The 22,889-nt window shown below is 40.4% G+C and overlaps 1 protein-coding gene and 1 long non-coding RNA gene across 18 annotated transcripts; both read right to left on the bottom strand.

The window, feature by feature from the left end:
• Positions 1 to 1,410: 1,410 nt before the first annotated feature.
• On the bottom strand, positions 1,411 to 19,507 carry CRK (CRK proto-oncogene, adaptor protein). Of its 17 annotated transcripts, none has more exons than XR_005933350.1 (5): positions 19,147 to 19,500; positions 10,732 to 11,267; positions 7,583 to 7,807; positions 6,947 to 7,164; positions 4,559 to 4,778 (listed from the first exon to the last, which is right to left on the bottom strand). XR_005933350.1 is itself a non-coding variant. In XM_041126659.1 (4 exons), exons 1-3 carry the CDS (start codon positions 19,388 to 19,390, stop codon positions 7,649 to 7,651), a joined length of 939 nt encoding a protein of 312 aa, XP_040982593.1. In that variant the 5' UTR covers positions 19,391 to 19,500; the 3' UTR covers positions 4,559 to 4,778; positions 7,645 to 7,648. The 17 variants fall into 17 exon arrangements, 6 of the variants coding, with proteins under 6 accessions (XP_029883036.1, XP_029883040.1, XP_040982593.1 ...); XR_005933351.1 differs by having other exon boundaries at positions 6,947 to 7,129; XR_005933352.1 differs by having other exon boundaries at positions 7,645 to 7,807.
• On the bottom strand, positions 11,269 to 14,180 carry LOC121233590. The gene is made up of 2 exons (XR_005933359.1): positions 12,319 to 14,180; positions 11,269 to 12,163 (listed from the first exon to the last, which is right to left on the bottom strand). It is a non-coding gene; the product is annotated as an uncharacterized LOC121233590 (long non-coding RNA).
• Positions 19,508 to 22,889: the final 3,382 nt, after the last annotated feature.

Below are 22,889 nucleotides of genomic sequence, written 5' to 3'. Positions count from 1 at the left end.
GCTGCAGTGAGCTCTTAAATTATCTCAGGTAATCTCATTAAAAGGCACTCTTGGATTGCAGCTCTGCTGCAGCCAAGTTGTACGAACACTGGAGCAAAGCTGGGGGCAGTACTTCTACCTATGAAAATTTAATTTTTTCTGTCTGAAGCTGATAGAATAATCTTTATTGTGTGGGGACGTAACAGGAAAACTTGGCTGGCATCTCAGTACACTTAAATGCAAAGTCACTCATTTAACAAGTAACATCCCACTTGAAGACTCCACGAAACAGCACTGACCAAGAAAATTATCTGTAGCAGCCAGCCAACTGAATACGTGTCAACTAAAACATGAGGAGCCATCACCGTAACGGAGTGACTAAGAAAACAAATGTTGTCCTTGCCCTTACCAGCAAGGAAAATGATTACGGCAGTATTTACATTATCAAGACCGGTCCTTGTATACTTTTAGAAAGAATGGACAGTGAAGTAAGTAGTGTTTTAACTGAGAACGTACAACATGGCCTTTTCCATGCTGCAAGAGCCTGTGGAACTAGGGAGCGCCTCCAGAAGGCCAAATGCTTTGAGGGATTTGGAATGCCTCAAGGTTTTGGTCCATGATTAACTATGGCACACCCTGCTGAGCTACGAAACTCACTGGTGTGGAGCTAGAACTGTTCTTTGGCATACACCCCAAATTAAACTGTCTGGCTTTAGATACAGTACTGCCATCAAGATTCTTATCCTTGGGGGCCTAGAGGCCACTGTCCCCTTGCAGTTTTTAAGGATTACAGTGGCAAAAGTAGGTCTAGTGCAGATTCATGTTACAAATGTTCTCCCACATTGGATATATGCGTTGTGGTCCTCATTTTCTGTGCTTCATCCCTTGACAGTACACCGCACGTTAGCCTTTCACTGAAATAGTGCTCCCCCACTACCACACTTACAAAGTCCTTCTGAACCATCAGGAGACTCCTGTATGAGATTCTTGCTGGTATTAATTTGTATACTTAATGTATGTTTTTACTGACAGTTCTAAGAATGAATAAACAGCTTTTCGTCTTTCCAAACAGACGCACACCATCCAAAGAATCCCCCAACTATTTCCTGATAGACCTATGTAGGTAGAAGTGAGACTAATAGCTACAAAGTCTCATCTTAACATTCCTCATGAATCCTCTTTTGCAATGAGAATATACTTATCCCCCCTCCAACTCAGGCAACTCATTTGATTACAGAGAGTCACCTTGTTTCAAAAAAGCCATATTCTACTGCTTATTTTAGCTACCTTGGCTTGACTTACTTCTGGAGGTGTTAGGTTTAATTGTTTTCATATGAGTATGGCAAATTAAAAATGGCCATACCCACAGCTCTATTTTTAGATTATTAAATGCAAGTATCACAACGACAGCTGATTGAGAACAACACCAAGTCAAAGTTTTGGCTATACTTTTATTTACTTCACGTACTATGAACATATACATTACATGCTACAAAAAAATAAAAAAAGACTTTAACTGTCAAGAAAGTGGATAGTGTTATAATACAATGGCACATGTTCATATTTTTCTTCAAACTGGTTTGGTTAGAATCCTTCCCCAAAACCATTAACAAAAATGAAGTGTTTTACTCTTAAGATGATTAGAAATATTTGCATTATTAACAAATACAATTCAAACAGATTAACGAGATTTAACCAGGTCAAATATTAGTAAAAAGGCTGGGGTTTACCAAAATGAAATATATATTAAAAAACCATAGCAGCCAGTTGTACTTTTTAGTGTGATATAATGTGTAAATGCACCAGAAGAACACAGTGTAATTGAGCATTCTGCTTTCACGGTGTATTTCTAGAAATGATTATTCTAGTTCTAACACCTGCCTATGCACAAGAGACCAAAAACACAGCCAAGTAGAGACAAAAGATTGTGACCAACATTCTTAGCAATGATTTTTTTGCACGCATTGGGGAGAAGGGAGGGAACAAATAGAAGAGGATAAACAAAGGCCACAAAAGGATTTAATCTACATGTTCATGAACATATGTTCTACCTATTTTCCTTTAAGAGCTTGATAAGTTGAAATGTCTATTTCGTCCAAATGCGAACATACTCATTTCTATCACCTATGAAACAAAATCACATTTCGGCTTAGAACTGAATAGTGGAAACCAGTTGCATTAATGTATCAGTTGACTAAGAAAAACTGCTTGACAAGAACTTAGGATTCTAGTGCAACAGCAGCTATTAAGACTCCTCTAGTTTCTTTTTTTTTTGCTCTTTCAAAGTGTACAAATATTTGCAATTTATAGTCTTAAAAACACATCTACAAAGTTTGCAGGGTATTTGCTAGTTAATTCAATTTATGTCTTTCATATTAAAAAGGCAAGATTTGCATAATAAAACGTTCTTTTGGTATCTTAAAATAATGGCTGATTGGAAAGGTACAAACATATGGGCTTTCATTAACTGCAATTGGAAAAAATACTTCAGAACAAACTGTGTTACTCTAAGAACACACAGTTCATTATGTTTCTTTTGCAATACCTGAAGAAAAATACAAGCATATATGGGCAACTGATAAACTCAGTATTAAGTCTGTTATTTAGATTGCAGCTATTGAGAAAAAAAAAAAAAAATCAGTCATAGTAAATATCAAGGTCAGAGGAAAAATACAAATTAGCCTTAAAGAAACCAATGTGTTACAGAACCTAGTTTCTCAATTTTTTTTCTCAAAGTAAATTTTGTACTAAGCTAGAAGAGATCCCACAATCACTGGCATATCACCCTAACCAGAATAGCAATCCAAGCTAGAATAGTACTGCAATTCCTTTGTTACCATTCTTACACCACTGTCACAACTGTCAGTTTTCTAATGATCTTCAGTAGTGCTTATGCAATTGGTGATGGAAAAGCATGATTAATGTACATTGGCGTTAGTTTACAGAATTAATGAGTGCCCATTACCTGAAAATTAGTCAGACTTGCTGATGGATTAGTTTTGAAGTAAAACAACTAGTACTTAAATATAACAGAAATATTGTAATTTCCAGCATGTTACACAGTTCTGAGGTAAAGTGTTACCAGTATTCTGTTGTACAGGTCCGTGCCTTGCAGCAACAGCCTTTGCAGTGGGAACTAGGCCTCACAGCATTTACAACCAATGAGCCATTCTGGTCACATGGTTTGTATCAACCAAAATAACATTTTCAGTTTGATACTATTTAGAAAAACTGTTCTGTATGGATTACACTGTAGTCAAAGTTACAAAATTTGTTTGCTTAAGTTTGGTCACTAGAGTGCTGTGCTTGGAAAACAATCCAGGGTACAGGCAAGGGATAGTTACTTCAGTGTTTAATTTCAGTTTACAAAACTTACTGAATCCATTCTGATTTATGTTAGAGAAAACCAGATAATTAGAAGAACAGACTAAAAAAAAAAACCAAAAAACCAAAACCAAGCAGTGCATAATACCACCTATTCAATGCACTGATTTTCATTAAGAGCTAGGAAGCCTTATTTACTCTATTATGCCTTTTGAGAATCAATCCAGAAGCACACAAGTATTTTCCATTAGTTTATTAAAATTAAAATCCTCATGAATTCACTATCAAATATGTTACAGATGGGAATTATACCAGAAGAGTCCCCAGAGTAACTTTAAAATAAAAGTAATATTTGGTTTGTCAGTTCACCATGTTTGACGCTGATTTGTACTGTAAGAGTATTGTACAATAGAAGCATTGAAGAATTCTAGAAAAATTAAACTGGCCCTATATAATTTAATTTTATTGGAAAGCAGTGTCAATATTTTAGTATATTTAGTGAATCAAACACTGCTTTAAAGCTATGCATTAAAGTGCTACGCACGTATTTTTCAGCACTGATATGGATGTTTACACTTCCATAAGCCTTATATTTGTGGATAAAAAGAGATACTGGTGTGTTAATAGAAATCTTAATTTAAAATCAGCTGCTATATTTGAAGCATCAACAGTACTGAAGAAATCAATCTAGTGTCCACAAGCTTCTAGAATTCCGAGGTTGATTTGATCTGTCATTTACCATTAAAATGGTAAGCATCTGTAAATCATAAGGCTGTCCCCAATGGGCTCTACATAAATCTGTACTGTGCATAGTTAACTGACCATGCAAAGTACTATATAGCCCTTCTAGGACAGAGAATTCAGGATGGAAAAAAAAAAAAAAAAAAATGGAGAAAGCTCCAGGATAAATTTGTGAAATTTCTATCTATGTATTGAATTGTCTAAGGTTGATGTTCATTGCCTGAGGAAGAAGCAACATAAGCAATAGGACCGGAGAGAGCTATAAATGTTACCGTAACATCTACATGACTGCTTTCTCCAACTGCTACCGCTGGCAAGGTCCAGTCTGCTGTGCACATGGACATAAGCAGGCATTACAACCTATAATCATGTACTAGTTCTGCCACTTGACACACAAGTTATCTACTGTCGTACCCTGAATTACATGACCCTTAATTAAGGAATGGTGGTGTTCAGTCCCAGGGGTTTGCAGGTTATCAGAATGCTTATACAAGCAATACCGCTTTCAACATCTGTCGGAACATAGTCTTGATGGCATCTGCAATAAAAACAAGTTGAGATTGTTCCCATCTGTAAGCGCAACTGTTGAGCCACACTCAGCTGAAGTCCTCATCAGGATTCTGTTGATCCAGCAGGTGGACATGTGTGAATGGAAAGTGACCACGTCTGCCATTACATTCTCCTTCCCACTGACCACTCACATTAATCTTTGTGACCTTTACCAGCTCACCGACCTGCAGGATAAGAAATAAGGAAGTGTTACAATTAATAAAAATACATAGGATGAGCTGCTACCTCTCCCCTTTGGTGTCGTATCACCCAAGTGTACCAGATACACTTCTATAAAAAGTAGTTTTAGTCTTGACCATTTTTGATACACCAGTCTACCACCCAATGTTATTCAGTCCTGAAGAAAGTATAAAGAGAAAGAAGCATACCTAGATTAGGTGAGAACTACCTAAATTGAAGAGCCTGCAATCCAATCTTTCAGAGCACCCTTGGGACTTGACATCAGCCACTATCACAATAAATGCATCTCGCTGAATTGATAGACTCTTACACTATGTTTGTACTCCATCAACAACGTCATTAAGGGAGGTAAGTCTTGCAGGTGTACAAAGTGAACACTGATCTGCAAGCTAAACAGCTCCTTAATTTTGAAATTCCACTAAGTGCTTTTCAGGTATTGAGAAAGTTCTGGGCACATGGGGGATCTCTCTCTCTCGCTCCCCCCCCCCCCCCCCCCCCCCCCCCCCGATTATAAAACACTGAAAGAATAGGTGGGGGAATAAGAAGTAGTGCTGTAAGGCTGCTCTGTTCTTACTCTGAGCATCCACAACTAGCCACTACCAGAGGCAAGGCCAGATATTTCAGTCTTGCCCACCACAGATTTCTCACATAAATAAATTCCATGGATATAGTAAAGACAATTGGTGCCTTCTCCCTCTTATACCCAAATTGTTTGGCTAGAAAAATAAAAGAATGGTTACTATGGACCGATGAAACAATATGCTCTAGTTTAAAAGTATCCAATTGTAATGTAGTACACTAAATAAAAGCACAGTAATATTTCTCATATTCTAATCTCCAACCTAACGTTCACATAACCAATTCTAAAGGTATTGTCTGCCTTTGACAAAGGTGGAAGAATGCACAGCAGTCACTTTCCCAAGGCTGTGCAGTCAGGTAGTTCAAGTTGGGGCCACAAGTCTCGGTCTAACCAGTCCCCAACTCTGTTGAATCTTGAAGGGTACTTTAGTTAAGTAGCACTTACACAACCTAAGAAAGCACAATTTACATTGTAAAGACAGTCACTGGAGAGTTAATAAATGCAACATTGAAAAGCTGTCTACCCATTTCTACCCCTCTGTGTAGCATTTTATCAATAATCTCATTTACAAGTAACATACAACAGTTTTCCGAATTCTTCCTGGGTCACAGACAGAGAATGCTTTTGGGACAGATATACTCTATTTTCTTTTGCTAATACTGTAAATAAACTCCCAAGGCATGGCCACAAGCCTTACTGCATTCCATCCAGAAATTCACCAAATATACAGTTACTAGTTTACACAGATGCTTATCACCGTGTTCCAAATTAATCCAAACCAGAATCTCATTATTCTCACTTTCCAGGCAGTGAATGAAGAACAAGGAAAACAATTTAAGATGTTACCAATCTCCATTAACTTCACAGGTTTTAATCACTTGCAATCTTTTGCCAGAACAGCTTTTAACAGTTCATAAATTCAAAGCACTACACGGACATTTAATTAAGCTTCCCATACCTCTGATGATTACTTATCTGGTAATGAGAGGCACACTTGGGACTCTTGCTGTAGCTTTATTTTTTTCCTTTTGTAGTCATTAGTATAGACATTTTAATGAATCATATTTTGAAGAAAATCCTCTTATGTATTTGCTACAGGCAAAAAGGAAGCCTTCCTCAACTACTGAATGCTAGTTTCAGCTCTTTAGGAATTTAATCATGCAGTATGTCTAATTTTGCTACTGCTAATAATCACTGAGGGGGGGGGGGGGGTTGTACCAATAAAAATACTCTGTTGACCAAACCAATACCTCAGCTATAATTTAACAAGGATAAGATTAAATGTGACAATACTAGAAGCAGAAAATTTTATTTCCTAATCACAACCATTACAAGAACGCTATCCTAGATAACTTTAAATTGCTTCAGACCTGGATATCATCTACGTATCAGCCTTCAAGAGAAAAGTATATAACCTCCAACCCACTAGTAAAGAAAAAGCACAAGTTGCACTTAAGCTGGCTATCTCTAAGATATTTTTCTTAGACTGCTGGCCTCTGCTCTTACTGAGTATCACACACTACTTTATGTTCATATAGTTAGTTTATCTTGGATACTTTATGACAAACTCACCTGAAAAGGTGGGTTCAACAGTGCAATGATAGTGAGTAAGAATATGGGATGCTTGTGACATTCCCTCGCTCCCAGAAGCATCCTGTAGCTGTTTGTTTGGTTTTCAGGGGTGTTTCAGGGTCATTGCAGCAAAGGGACACCCATATATGAATTCTCCTTACTCTAAGGAGCTACACTCAAAATCTGCATTTCAATAATTGTTGAAAGAGGAAAGACCTCTGAGGAATAAAAAATATTCCTTTTTTACCATTATGGTAATTTCATTTAGCAACCACTCTCTCTTTCTGATACAATCTTTCATTCACATTTCATTTATATGTAACTTCTCATTTCATTTATATATATATATATCTACCTTTACACCTATCAAAGCAGGACTGACTTTAAGTAAGCATGGGTCATTTCACAAATGCTAGCTTAATAAAATGGCTCCATTAGTTCCTTAATAACTTAGGGATCTTTCTAGATCTGCTTTGAAACTCTGCATATTAATCTACAGTTCAAATACTCTCCTGAAGACAATGCAGAGAACCTTTCGAAAAAATTACTCATTATTACAAGTGCTGGAATTTTAAAACATTTAGACTAGAAGTGGATGTTCTCTCTGAATTCTCCTCACTTTTAACATTGACTTACGGTACCGTTAGTCTATTGTGCATCATCCCACCAAGCACAGCACCTCAAGAACAACACTGTACCCTGCTATAAAGCCAGATTTGTCTCAGTCTTCATCAGAAGTTTTAAAACTAAATATATCCCATACGCTTCAAAGCAAAAATGAAGGTTCATGTGAAGACTTCTGTATGCTGTGGTTTTATTCCAAGTACTCCTCTTTGGTAAGGTCAAGATGGCAGAGTTCTGCTACTGTTACAAAGAAAAAAAATAAATCGATCGATCTCAGAGTTATTCACCACATAGATCTTCCCTTTTTCTCCTCTCTTCTCTCTTAATTAATACAGACAACTCCTTGAATAGGTCCAGTTACAAGCAAAATAAGTTATCTTCTGCTGAATCTTTTTTCCATAATACAGCAAAGCCTTTATTAGAACATCATTTGCTCTGATCCTCCTTCCCTGAGCTCTTCAAAACCATGTCAGTTATAAAATAATAGAACAGTACAGATATTCTGTTTGCAGTTTGGGCCAAAAATGTTTGATGTTAAGAATCTATTTTCCTAAGAGAAACAGTGGGATCCACCCCCACCCATGAATATTGCCAGATTTAAGGATAAGAGTTTTCATTTGGAAAGAATCCCACTTGCTATATTTATAGCTATTAAGAGGTCTGGGCAAAAATGGGACTGATAAGATTTACATAACACTTTCTACTAAGTTATCTAAGAAAGATATCTCTAAATAAACAGAGAAGGAACACCATGAAGTGAAAGGGAATGTGAAAAAAGGAGACAACAACAAACAGTACTTTGATAGACAGGATGAAGAAAAATTTGGAGAAAGTCAAGTGCATATTGCTATTTTTTCCTGTACAGACACTGAAAGCAACTCAGTAACATTGTGATTCAAAATGATAAAAGCTGAAAAGAAGCTAGGAAGGCCTACTAGAAGCAGTGATAAATGGCTCAAATTTTAAAACTAAAATTTCCCAATATTATACACAGAATAAAGAACCACCACTATTATTGCATTTCTTAAATGTGGAGCTGTAGCAAGACCAGAATACATCATCCTAACCAAGAGATTCAACATGTCAACCAGTAAGTATTTAAATAAGTTTCCAAGGTCTGCAAAGGCCATTGTTCTAATATAAAGGTAGAAAGACACTATAAATCTTACTTGCATCCTCACACAGACGAGCTGAGGCTACACACTTCTCAGTTCCTCCCTCCCAAACACTTCAGCTATCTAGTCTTTTATCATAAGTTAGTAAAAGACGCTAGCGGTGCAAGCTAGCTCAGAAGAGAGATTCTCCATGAAACTACATTTTCTAAAGCACAGCATACTTGCCAGATCATGTGAGTTTTAGCAAAGAGGACTGAACTAACATAAGATCAGCCATGGCACTCACAAACTGTTCTTCAGTGTGTAAAGGATTTTGCTTTCACTCAAAGTTGCTTATGATAGCCTGGATTATCAGTATTTTCTCACTCTCTATATATCACTTCATGCTACCAAGCTGTGAGTTGGCAGTGTTGTGGGGTTCTGCTTTAAGTGAAATAAAATGTAAAGTTAAGCTTAAAAGAACACTAGTAGCACACTAATAAATAAAAGCTTAAAAACAAAATCCAGAAGGAGAATCGAAAGGTTTTGATAAATATGCCACAACATAATATCCAGTGGCTCAAAGAAAATATAACATCTGGTAACTGCAACAGTCCAGAACAACATTCAGGAGTATTTCCAAGCTCCAGAAGGTGGCTGGGTGGAGAGAGTGAGAAAAAGAGGCAGAGAGACAGCATTTTAGGCTGTATGAAAGTCCGAAGGTTAAAATCTTCACGTGTTTCCCCAAAATCTGGTGAGTTGGCATAAACTTCAATACATGTTTCTCAACCCAAAAATTTATGTTCTGTACCCTGGATCTCTTTTGATTCAGAAATATAACATATAGTAACTCAAGAGTATATTTGCATTGCTTCTCTAGACAAATTTTTACCTACAACAGGAAGAAATTTCACACCTCCCAGACTGCACATCAATTATCAGATCTGTAGAAAGTGCTGCATTTGCCAATTCTGTAATAAAGACACATACCTATAGTTACCACATCACTGAAGGACTGAAGTGCCCTTTATGGTATGCACGATTAAACAAAGTATTTGAGAGTGAAGAGGAGATGCTCTGACTCAGCACAGAAACTGTTTTTTCCCAAGTACTTAAAATGTTATATAAACAGGAAGTCAATTAGGTATCAGGAAATTCCAGAGCCTTTAGCTCAAAGAAAGCCTAGATTAAAGGATCCAATTTACATATCATCCTAAGGCAAAGGTCTGCCACTGAGAATACCTTAGTCTCAATTTCCTCAAATGTAACTTGAGGGATAACTATCTGATGTGTGGAGATACAGTACTCTACTCTCCTTTTTAAGAGGAAAAAAGATCAAAAAGGGCATGTACAAGTACTTGATCGTATCAGGAAGTGAATCAACCTTAGGTAAACTCACTGCTTTATTACAAATCATACTCCATCAATCACTGCTTTACACAAGACCTCCTTAATGAATTGTAATGGTATGTTCCTGCTTCACAAACTAAAAACCAAAGTAATCTGCCTGAGGTCAAGATGTTACAATAAAACCCTACGTGTGATCATCATCATCATCATCATCATCACCTCAGTCTCTAATTTTAAAGTGACTATCAATGTTTCCACTGATTGCTTTTAAACTGCTGACAGACTGGGGGGGGGGGGGGGGGGGGGGGCAGGGAAACCAAACAACCCAGCACACCTTTTAAAGATTGGGGTTAGGCAAGCAACAGTGAACACAGGTTCAGACACACAACTTATGAACTGCTCCCTCTCCCTCCCCCCTAAAATAAAGGCTTCAGAAGTGAAAACATGGATGGGGAAACACTTATGTTAGTGATGTTTGACAAAAGACATGATATTGGTTCAGTAACCTAAACATGCTATAATAATCAAACTCTAGTCTACAAGTGACTCTAGTCACTTATTAAAAAAAAAAAAAGCCTTTATCCATAACTTATTAATCATGATGTAAAACCAGTATTACAATGCTTTTCCCTTTCATATTCCTACAAAACTATAATGGGATTGAAAGGGAAATCCCTTGAACAGATCTCTTCTTTCTAAGTTTTGCCCATTATGTACCTCCAAAGCCAAGGCTGTCTTGTCGTAGGCATTAGGGACTCGCTTCTGGATAACCCGGGCATAAATAGGGCCATTCTGAAGGTTAGGGAGCGGAGTGTTGATGCTGGGCTGGGCATAGGGCCCTGGCTCCGGCCCACCCAGTGGTTGTGGGTGGGAACTATCCTGGTTACCTCCAATCAGAGTAGATACTGAAGCAGAGGAAGGTCTATACTTCTCGACGTAAGGAACAGGTATCATTCCCCTCTTTCCTTCGCTGTCTTCTGCATTCCACCATTGCTCTTCAGGTTTATCCCGGATTCTCAGTATGTCTCCTTTCTTAAATGGAAGATCTTCTTCATCATTTCCATTAAAGTCAAAGAGAGCTCGCACATACTCAGCTTCCTCCTGCCTGAGGATAACACCACTATTCTGCCTGGATCGGGAAACTGGTTCTATCAAGGTTGTAGTGTCCAAATAGTGTATTTTGTAGAATTCCAGTAAAGATGGCAAAGATTCAAACTCTTGGTCACCTATTCGAAATCTGGTGGGATTCAACCCTGAAAGAAGAAGGCAATATGTCAAAGAGAGCATACAACAGTTAAAACTGTAAATTAAACATTTGAGAAGATGAATACATTTACAGATAAGTAATTTGATACTTGGTCATCTTTAGATCAACATTCATCATCAACACTCTTCTGTGTATGTCTAATCAAAGACAGCACTATCATGATTATGAGGACAGAGTTTTATTTTTAAAGATTTTGTCAAAGAAAGAAAGAAGAAATTGTTTGGCACTGCCAAACTTCCCAAATTAGGATAAAAATATCTTGTTTCCTTGATTGTTATATGGACCCAACAGATAAAAATGTTCAGTACATCCAAGTTTCTCAGGAGCCTATACAATTTTCAGTAACAGACAATTCCCTTTTTCCTGTTTTATACTCTAAATCTAGGAAGCAAATGAAATTTTGGTACAATTTCAAGTGGTTTGGTTTTTTTTTTTAAACTCTTTTGCAGTTTGAAGTTATTTCAAAAGGACAACACTGCAACAATGGTTATTTACTTGTTGTAATGTATCTTGGGTTAAAGGCATGGATACTACAGAAAAATGCTTAGCACAGCAGCAAACAATTTATGTGAATGAGCAAATGAAGTTATTTTTCATTTTGATAAAAGGTACCGTTAGAGAAAATTATGCATATTTTATGCAATGCAAAGCAACAACATATGTTTTCATAATGGGTATAATTCAGTCTTTTAATCTCAAGCCTTGTAGTTTCTTTGCCATATTTGTCAGATGGAGCCTAAGCTATAAATCTGAACCTCAAATACATTAAAATACAGATGATGTTCATATTCAAGTCATCAGAAGTATCAAAGCGCAGATATCCATTTCAGTTTTCAATCTGTGCGCTGCGCTTTTTTTCCATTTTATGTTCTTCAGACTCAGCTGGGGAAAAACATACGCATGATGTTCTATTTCCACCATGCACCATACACTGTGTAATCAGTTATGGGAAGAATTGTGGAAGGCTGGGGGAGGGTAGCGGAGAGGAAAAGATTTATGCTTTAATGAGTAACTCTTAGCAAGAAAGAGATGCTTACTTTGCAAGTCTGTTTCTCTGCAGGGAATATCTAACAGTTCCGAGACTTAGTTCTCGAGTACAAAGCTAGCAGAGTTCTTCAAGCTGTCACTGATCCAAAACCCCCTTCAAAGTAGCACTGTCAGCACGGAAAGCTAACATTACAAAAAGTTCTTTCAAGAGAGCAAAAAAAGGGGTTCAAATAGAGAATAGGGCAGATTCAATAAGATCAACATAGATAAACACCCAATAAATAAGTTTTGAAGTATCCTGAAGGAACATAAGCATTAGTGAAACCGGTTACAGGAAATTCAAAGAAGCAGAACTAAGTCATCGGAAAATGCACATTTGCATGCATTAACACCCCTGAAAGACTTTCAAAAGAAATGAGCACAAATGCAATAAGTCAAAAACCAAAAAACAATACCCTCAAAAAATTACAAAAAACAACACACAAACTGTCATCACCAAGAGATAAGGAAGCTAATGTAAACATCAGTAAGAAATATGAACCCAGCATGGAAAGAGAAGTAAGATTCCACCTTGTTCTCCCAAAGCATAATGCTGAAAAGATGGAACACCCCCTGAACTTCTGTTGATGCGATCTAACTTACAGCTCTAGACTTAGCAAGAACTCTAGAATTTCATCTCAGTGGCACTTCTTAGCTCTGTGGTCTCACAGGAGATGACTTCTGGCTGGACAGGCAGCATCCCTACACCACTTCAAAACAGCTTAAGTTCACTACGTAAGCATATAATATGATCTGGGAATGCTGCGCTTCCGCTAGCATTGGAAGTGGGAAACCATGCTTTGTAACAAGTGGTATAGACATCAAGTTTCAGACAAACCTGGTGACAGAAACATGAGCATATATCTGCTACTATTTTAGATGTGAACCTTTAAGGATCAAGGCTTATGTAGACACTTATGTCAAAAGAAAAAGTCATAGAAACTTTAAAAAGACCAGGGCAGCAAAGATCTTTGAAGTGATATGGAGAAGACTGAATCTCAGGTGAGTTCACTGACATGGAACTTATTTCACATGACAGAAATCTAAAGCCTGAAACACTAATTTACTTCTGTAAAACCTGCTACAAACTGACTCAGTCAGGAGTCTGAGATCTCCATCTCCAGCAAAGTACATGTACACAGAAAAATCTTAAAACTTGTAGGAAATGAGCAGTTCATCAGCCTTGTCAGCACCAAAATCATCACTAGGGTGAACAAGGCTTTTCTGGGTGTCCTTTTTTTTTTTTTCTTTTCTTTTGAACAGGTTCACCCTCTTGAATTAATGCATAACAGCCTGAAACAGCTGCCAAATGTACCTGAATAAAACCAAAGTTGGACTCTAAGAGGAAAGTCCACTGGAACCTTATGTATGGGGAAGGAGTGACTGAAATCAGTGTACTGTAACCTGGAAAATCACATTCTAAAAGACATTTTGCACAACTGAAGGAGAGTGAGAGAACATAGACCCTCCAAATACATTCTAGGATCAGAAAGATCAACGCAATCCTTGAAGGGACAAACAGATAAGCAGCAGAAAGAAGAGACATTACCTTCACAAAGAGAACACTCCCAGAATACCACATGCACTTCTGATGGTTTGTTTTGGTTTGGTTTTTGGTTTCTTTTTTGGTTTGGTTTTTTTTTTTTTTCCTCCCAAAAAACCCATAAGGCAGCTACAAAAATCTGAGGTCTGGAAAACCTCTTTGCAACAAGAAATATACAAGCTTAATCCAAATTAATTACCAGAAAATATAAAGGCAGCAACCTGGTCACTGTCTGGAGAATTTAAATAGAAGACTTCTAAATTCAGCTAAAATAGGCATAAAAAGGACAAAATAGTTTAAAGTCACAGTTGGAAATAAAATACAACTACACCTTACCAAGCAAGTGGTAAACTTCCCATCAGTTTAAGTCTTTTGTGTATACTCTTGTTCAGCTACAAGGTAATGAGCTGAATGATGCTCACTTACGTAGTGGGGAAATAATTCTATGCACTATGGGCTTCGAAGTTCTGTCATTCCCTGGTATAATGAAATTCAAAGATTAACAGATTTCAGGCTCAGAAGAATTCTTCAGCTTCTTGTTTGAACTGCAACACTTCTCATACCTGTAGGCCAATGAAAAAATTAAGGCAAGATCTACCACAAGAAAAAGTTACAGTAACAAGGCAAGTGGGTTTTGGAGAAGTAGAGCTGTTTTCCTTCATGATTCTGGGACAGTTTTCTTGACGGCACACATTTGAGCAGCACATTGTCCACATCTTCTGAGGGCTCTCAGGAAGAGGAGAAGGCGTGTAAAGGTAAATCTAGCTACTGGAGGAACTTTAGTCACTTCCTATTAAAGTTGGACAGCTGGAGTACTAGAAATTATTTTCCCTTCTCCCCAGCCGAAGGAAGAATAGCTGTTCAGCTTGCACCTCTACCAGCAGCACTACCCAGCTCTGTAAGATGACTCATTTGAATGAGAAGCACAAAGGGCTGAGTATCCTCTTTCTTACTTATTCCATCCTAGCTCCATCTGCACTAGGACTTAACCTGATTCCATCCACTTCAGCTTGTCAGAACAGCTAGCAAAACCTTTGCTCTCAGGAAGGTGAGGAAAGAGTTAAAATCCAAACCATCCCAGAATTAGAGAGTTTCAAATCTGGACCCTGTCAGTTCTCTGTTTATGACGCACATTCCCTCCTGACAAAACACTTTCACACTGCATTGGCTTCATGTCAGTCTGGAAAAGATTACTTATGTATGTTTTAAATATTGTACAGGTACTGGGAAAGTAGGGTATAAAATACCTAATATTCTACTTGAGAGTGCGGGCAGGTGGCATAACCACAAAGCAACTTCTCACTTTCTCGGATGTCTTGAGGGTTTTACATTTCTCTTTTCACTCCAGTTGTGTTAGTGCCACTAGGCAGTTTTCTCTTTATTCCTAAGCTTTGATAAGCTTTCCTTTCCGGTGCAGGGAAGACCTCACAGAAATACAGGTTTTCTTCATTTTTGTTTCTAGATCTAGTATGTAAGGGTGCCGTGCCTCGCCTCCCCCCGCCCCCCAACTTAAAAGCATGTTTTGGGCAAGAAAGGCTGTTACATGCAGGGTACTGAGACACAAGGCGCTCACTTCAAAGACAGAGATCACAGTGATGTAAGCCAGTTTCCTCCTAGAGCGTATGGGAACTCTGCTATGAAGGCATCACATTCCAGCCTGTGTTTCCCTCACAGGGACACCTTTTTAACTTGTCCTTAAGTATCTCCCTACTCATGCCAGAGCAAAACAAATAAATACCCGTGAACATTCCATAAAAAAAGCAAAACCCCATGCACTGGCTCCTGAGAAGAGCTCTAAGCACACCAGGAGAATATTCTTACATAAGTTACATATTGTCATTTCTGCAGATAATCAGAGGATGAAAGAAAAGTAGATGTCAAATGCATACACTTTCCAAACTTCCAGTAGTTTGCATTTTAAAACCTTAATATAAAAAAAAAAACAAAAAACAAAACCAAACAACTCAAAAAAAGCCCAAGCGTTAGAGTTAAACCATACTGCTCACACATATCTAAAGCTATTTCCTATAAAGCTGAGTATGGATATCATTATGTAAAGATTATATGATTCCAGAAGTCTGAATTTTTAAAAATCACAACAGAAGTGACTTAGAAGCGTAAGTTAAGCAGCATGTTCTTAAAATGAGTACTTAGTGAAAACACCGCCTTCTACACTATATCTGTCATACTTTAGAGAGACAAATTTTAAAACACTGTAAGGTTTCTGGCTTTATTACATTGTACTTTCAAGAGAAAGCATATCTTTCTTTAGATATTTTAGGCATTTTGTTTTGGTGCATAACATATATTTTTACCCCTGACTCCTCTGTCAAATTGCAAACATATGATGTATTTAAATATTTCCCCTATTGTCCATTACCATGCTAATGCCTGCATGGAGTACTTTGTCTTGTTTGGGATTTCTTTAGCCCATGACTGTGATATTTCATCACAAATGATACCCTAATTCTGATTCAGTTAATCTCCATCTCTACTGGAAACAGCGTTTTTCTTTCCCATAATTCAGTGATTTATCCTATTTTAACAGCCTCAAAACATTTCAGGAAGACATAGCTATTTTGAGAAGTTCTGTTAAATTCTTTTTTCCTTTTGCTGAAAAATCACCTGCAAGAAGTTAGATACTGCAGCATATCAGGCAAAAGTTGAATTTAACAAAAAATTACCAAGTTTATTTTATACTTTAGAAATGGAAGAAAGTATCATGTTTTTGTGACACTATGACTTTTTATATTAGGGAAGCCAAAGCTCCTCATCTCATTCATTCTGTATTGAAGCTAGGTTCCTGGTATCCCCTGCACACAGCAGTATTAAAGCAGTCATGAACTGCACACACACTTACTGAGACTAACAAAAATCAACCTAAGAACCTGATCTGGCATATTCGGATTTCCCCATGAGAAGTGTGCATTTGCCAAACAATCAATTGCTAAAAAAACCTGTACCATACAATTAACATAGTAAAATTGTTCTTCCTAATGTTTTAGCTTGACCACAATAAATAAGCACGACAATTCGCAAACATTTACCTCATTTTACTGCATTATTTTCCCTATCCAAATGTGAAACCATCTTCAATCGTCTACCAATGTTTCCATCTCCCTCCCACTGCAGAACATCCCCCCGCTTACTTTTTTCTGAAAGAAAAACTTAATTACACTTTAAGTGTAATTTAATATACACACACCCACCCCCCCCCCCCCCCCTTCTTTGGTTTGAGTGTGAAAAGAGAACAGTATCAGCATGGAGGTATGACTTATTTAAAACTACTAAAATATCAGCATAGGAGTATCTGTGGTGCAGGAGTGATGCATCACCTTTCTTCACTACATCCAGGGCAGGGGGGGGGCAGGGAAAGACCAACCAAAACATAATTATACTTCTGAACGTATATTAAGCCTACTGTGCCAACAGCCTACACAGCTACAATAGCAGCTACTCTTCTAAAACAGATAAACATTTAAAACAGAAGAGAATTACCTAACGGGCATTTCGTGATTTTTTAAGAACACTAAAACTCCAGAATGTTTTAACATCCACAACATAAGCCACCCCATAGAATGCCACAAAAACATTACTGAGCTTAAGAACGTAACACAATAAAAAAAGTTAGGATGGCTATGTACTACAGTGATACCACAATAACATGAAAAACACTGTTTTTCCAGAGGCGAGTTGCTCTCCAGAAGACAACTGCCCAGAAGTGACAGGCACACATACTCCAGTGTTTTCTATCACTGCTGTCTTTAAAATCCTATTAGGCAGGATTCCACAACAAACCATCCTGGTAACTTACTCTGCTCTACATAACACCAGTCATGCATTTCAACAGTTCTCACACCAAGTCTCCGCAAACCTATGGCAATAAACCTCTGTCTTCACCAACATGAAACAATGGGGAATCCACCGCATCTTTTGGCAAACCATTTTACTACCCACAGCAGTAATGACTTCCACTTCCAGCTGAATTCAGCCACCTTTAGCAGCTTTTTGCGACTTGAGTGCACCCTGCAACTGTAGTAGGTTCCCGAGATAAACACGATGACTTCAGACTTTCCCAAATTTGCCAATTTTAAATGTTCCCCTGAGCAGGGGAAATTACTGTATAACAGTGCAAACCTACCAGCAACAGTTTTGTTTTTTTCTTAGATTATCTCCTTCTTAGTCAACTACAGTCTGTGCAGAGACTGAAAAATCCTTTCCGTAACACGTACTGTTGCATCTTCCCAATATAGCTCTCTTAATTCCAACCATAGAGCTACATGAGAAAGTGACTGTCTCTGTAGCAATTCATATACCGTTACTTTCTGCCAAATAAGTTCATCAAATCTCTTACTACATAGGTTTACTACACTTCAAAATTAGGTAGCGGTTCTTTTCTGAGATACACCCACATCGTTTTGCAAGCATTAATATCCAAACTTGAGCAGTTCCCCTACCAACTTCGGTAATGCCCCCAGCAGGGATACTGCTGCCTTTGTATTACACATCTAAGTTGTTACACATCTGAGGACACTGCATTGCTGGGGGCTCTTGTTCATTTAGTTACACTTGTACTTGCAGAAACGCTGCTTCTCATGGTACAGTTTACCCTCTGATACAATCAGTATTTTCTGCTCTACAAGCATTACACTTAAACACATTGTTTTCATATTAGATGTTAGGCTGATGGGGAATAATATCAAACCTTCCCTTTCAACACACAGAGGGAAAAAAATTATTGAACTTCACGTCTCATTTAAAGTAACAATTGCCTTTACATTCCTGAAGAGTTCCCACTACTTAAACTACCCACATAATACTTTGATTCGTGACTTGAAATTTAGCCTCGCAGTCTGCCTTCTAATGCAAAACTATCTTGTCAGAACTCAAGACTTTTAGACGACACTTCCACAGAACTGTCCCCCGGCTGAGATGGCATGCAAAATCTATGAGCTACAGCTAACTGGTTTATGAAAACAGAAGAACGTGCTAGCGCTACAGCCGTAGGATCTTTCCGTAGGGCTGCAATAAGCGCTCAACTCCAGTAGATGCTTAACGACGATATTAAGTCGTTGGAAGGCAGGTGCAGGCAGACGGCCCGGCTCACTCAGTAGCCCCAGCTACAAAACACGACTTAATTCCACTACAAAGAGCTTCACGACTTGCAACAGCGCCCGGGGGGGGGGGAGAGCGGAGCCGCCCGTGGGGAGGCGCACACCGAGGCTCGGCTGCCCCAGCCGCCCTCCCCGCGGCGGCAGGGGCTGGGGGGCCACCACCGGCCCTGGGGGTCACTCACCCGGGGCCCCAGGGCCCTCGCCGCCGGCCCGCCGGCCTCCCGCCGGCCCCAGGCTGTTGACGATGTAGTGCGAGACGCGGGAGCTCTCGGACACCGAGAGCACGAAGTCGCCGGGGATGGTGCCCGAGTCGCGCACCAGGAAGGTCCCGTGGCGCTGCCCCTGCAGCAGCGACACCGCCTCGGCCCGGCTCAGCCGCCCCCAGTACCAGCTCGCCCGGTCCTCGGAGTCGAACTGCCCGGCCATGGGGGCCGCCCGCCCGCAGGCCGCACTCGCTTCCCCCCCCCCCACCGCGGGCCGCCGCCGCCCGCGGTGCCCCGCTCCGCGCCCAGCCCTACCACCCAAAATGGCGGCCCCTGCCCTGACCTCACCTACCGGATGTGACCGCACGCGGGAGACGCGGGGAAAGCTACGGCGTCATCTCCCCGCGCGGCCCGATCAGGCGGGGGCGGGTGGGGTGTTGGTTGGCGCGCTGCGCATGCGCTGTGAGGGGGTGGGCGGGTGCGCGCGCAGCGCGGGCTCGAGGGAGAGGCGGGAACGGGCGCTGAGGGGAGCGGTGGCGTTCTGCGGCGTTTTCTCTCGCTGCGTCGGTACCGGCGACCGGGATGGTCTCCTCTGGGTATCTGGGAGCAGCAGTGACCACCTCCAGGGCCGGTCCCTCCTCACGCCTTAGCCGGTGTTCTCGTATCGGCTTCTCTGTCACGGGCTGGCGGGAGGAGGGTCCTGGGGTGCCGGTGTAGGCCGTCCCTTGCCCCAGGAGGGCGGCCAGGACTTGTCTCTGCGGTTGGTACCTCTCGTTAGGAGGGCTGCAGCGTAGCCCCCGAGTGTCCCCCGATGGCTTCCCAGCTTCTGCAGCTCGCTGAGGTAGCTTGTGTGAAGCCAGGCTTGCCTGTGCGTTAGGGCGCAGCTCACTCAGCTTTTTCCAACAGAGCTGTACCAGCAGTTCCTGGCCTCATCTTCCCTGCCAGCTGCACATTCCTGCCCCATGGTTGTGCCAGTACAGCTGTTTTCGTGGGACTACAGGCTGAATTGGGCCAATGAGCTGTTCTGGGTTAAAAATAGCCCTGCAAAAGAAAAAGTTTATTTTTATGCAGGGCAGTTCCCTGACTGTGTTACTGTGGGGGCCTGCCAACAGGGAAGAGCTTAAGTTCCACTGGTGCCACGGAGGAATGCATGTGTATGCGTGTGCGCAAATTACGAGTGATGTCTGTAACAATAGAGCAATATTTACCATTTTTAGATTGTTCTCCAAGATCTCTTAAATTCCAGAGTAATGTCTATAGAGCCTGGATAAACGCGTATTGAATTCTATTCCATCTCTGCTCAATTCTGTGAGCTTTTTCCAGAAAGGAATGTGCTTTTTTAACTGTGGTCCCCATGTGGCAGCACTTGCATAAACATAATGTTAGACCACAGCTGTCCTTAACTATGAGGGTGCTGTGTTCCTGCCTGGCTGACAGCATCTCTACTTTCTTGCAGGGCACTTTGGAGCCCTGTAACTGTCTCATGGAAGGGACTTCAGCATTGTGTCAGGTAACCAGGGATGTATTAACCTTCACAGTATCCCCGTATGAGAAAATATCCTGTCTTACAGGTGGGAGCCTATGGTTCACCAAATCTGTAAGAAAACACCAGGTGCTTTATTTCAGCTTATCCGATGGTTTAACAAATGAACATCCTTCCTCTGCTGATCCTGTTCTCTCTCCAGATGGATTGTAGGTAGGAGCCAGTCGTAATCTATTTAGAAGCTAGAGTCCCAGTTTCCCTGGTGATGCGTGGAGTTTGCTAGCCAGTTGCAGAAATAGCACACTTCCATCCCTAGGTTTTTCACAGATTTGAAAAGCTGCTGAGAGCCCGGGACAGTAGGAGGGTTAAATCACAGCAGCGAGAAAAGAAGTCCATTCTGTTCAGTTGTTCACAGACTTCAGACAAACAACCCAGGACTTGCTTATCATGGCAAAATTCACCATTTTTCTGACTTCTGCCAGACCATTGTAAAGAAGTCTCCTTTTGACTGAGGGCTCACAGACTGCTTTTTTTCCCCTCCTTTCCCAGTCCCCACCCTTGCACCGCATCTCACTCTTGTTTTCCGCTGAACCACAAAACTACAGTTTTGTGGTGGTGGAGGTTTTCATCAGGTTTGGTTTTCTCTGCTGCAAGCAGTTGGGAATCTTGTTGCAAGAGTTCCCTCTGGTGGTCAGGGATGGGGAAATGAATAATGCTTCTGTTGCAAGACGCTCCTTTTGATACTTCTATGCTGTAATGATTTCTCGTTCAGTCACTCTCTGGCTTTCTTTATTTGTAACAGCCTTTTCTTACTTAGGGCTTCTCCTGATAACGACTGGTAACCTTTTCCAAATTCCTTTTTCCTCCCATATTTAACCCCTGCACTCCTCAGTAGTTTACTACCCTTGACCCATTCTTTCTGCACAAAGGCAGAAAAAAGGTGGAGCCCTTCTGCCCAAACCTGCTTCCTATGCTGGTCTTCTACAGGCAGAGGGATTGCAGCCCGAGATGAATGTGAAAGGAAAACAAAGCTCTTGGCCACAGACTCAGAAGAATAAAACTAAATCAGCTTGTAATTCTGAAGAATTCACTGTTAATAATGAGATTCTGAAATAAGTTGTAAAATAGTGAGAGAATATTCCATTCACCTACCTGGCAGTAAAAGCCCCAGTGGCACCCAGGCCTGGTTTTTCTCTCTCACAGCCTGGTCTTCCTCTTGTGATTTTTATTGTCCCTACCAGTTAGCCTAGAGATTATTTTTTCCTAAGGCGCTCTAAAACTTTGGCAACTGATCTAAAGCCCTGATTAATCAGTAGAAAGTTTCTTGCTGAGTTCAATGAGCGGGTCTTGAAATTGTGCCAAGCGGGGAGTGCTGTAGTATAGCAATGTTCTATCCTAGGCGACATTCAAGGATGTTAAAACAAAATAAGGAAACATCTGGGTTAACCGAAGGCTTCGTCTGCTAATGACAGCAGCGCAAGGCAACCTGGTGTCACACAATCCTGCCCTAACCGTTACTTTGAAGGGTTAGGCTTTGTAAATCTGCTCAAGATGGGCAGACATCAATACCGTGTCCTACTTATAAAATTAAAACTAAAGGAGGAAAAGGTGCATCTTTTGGTTTCTTTTGCCTGCGGCCTCAAGAAATAGCGTTTCTGCCACAGAAAGATGTTTCCTCTTGCAATTATTTTGGAATCTGCTCCTCGCAAGAGGTGTCTATGTCCTGTGTACTACTGATGTTCATATTATGCGTGTGTGGCCTCTGCCATAACCGTTCACACCTGGCTTGGAAGTGTCACCTGTGTCAGAGGTTCCTGCCAGGTGCTGGCTACGTGATGTCAGCACCAAATATAGGACTTTTGATGAATGCAGGTGACATTAGCTAATTGTGTAGAGCTCTGCACAGAGACCGTTAAAAATAAATACGCTTGGAGTGTGTGATGGGTAGCAAGAAGATCTATTAGTCCTGCTGGATTATGTGTAAGGAGAGGAGCCTTTATGTTGCCAGCTGCAAAATTTTTTCATGATAAAGTGAAAATTTGCTGCTGAATTTTGCTGGGAAGTCCCGTCAATTCGGAGGGAAGGTGACACATCGCAGAGGATGGGCTGGAGGGTTTTGGTTTGAAAAATGTGCAGAGCTGAGGAACGGAGCAGCCTGAGCAGAGTGGAAGGGTCCTGCAGCTGGAGAAATATTAGGAATTCTTAATGAAATTGGCTGGGTGTGACAGAAAGGGTGGTG

The sequence above is a fragment of the Aquila chrysaetos genome, chromosome 10, assembly GCF_900496995.4.
Source record: "Aquila chrysaetos chrysaetos chromosome 10, bAquChr1.4, whole genome shotgun sequence".
Taxonomy (NCBI): domain Eukaryota; kingdom Metazoa; phylum Chordata; class Aves; order Accipitriformes; family Accipitridae; genus Aquila; species Aquila chrysaetos.
Note: the sequence above shows the minus strand (reverse complement) of the source record. Positions and strands in the feature narration are given on the sequence as shown.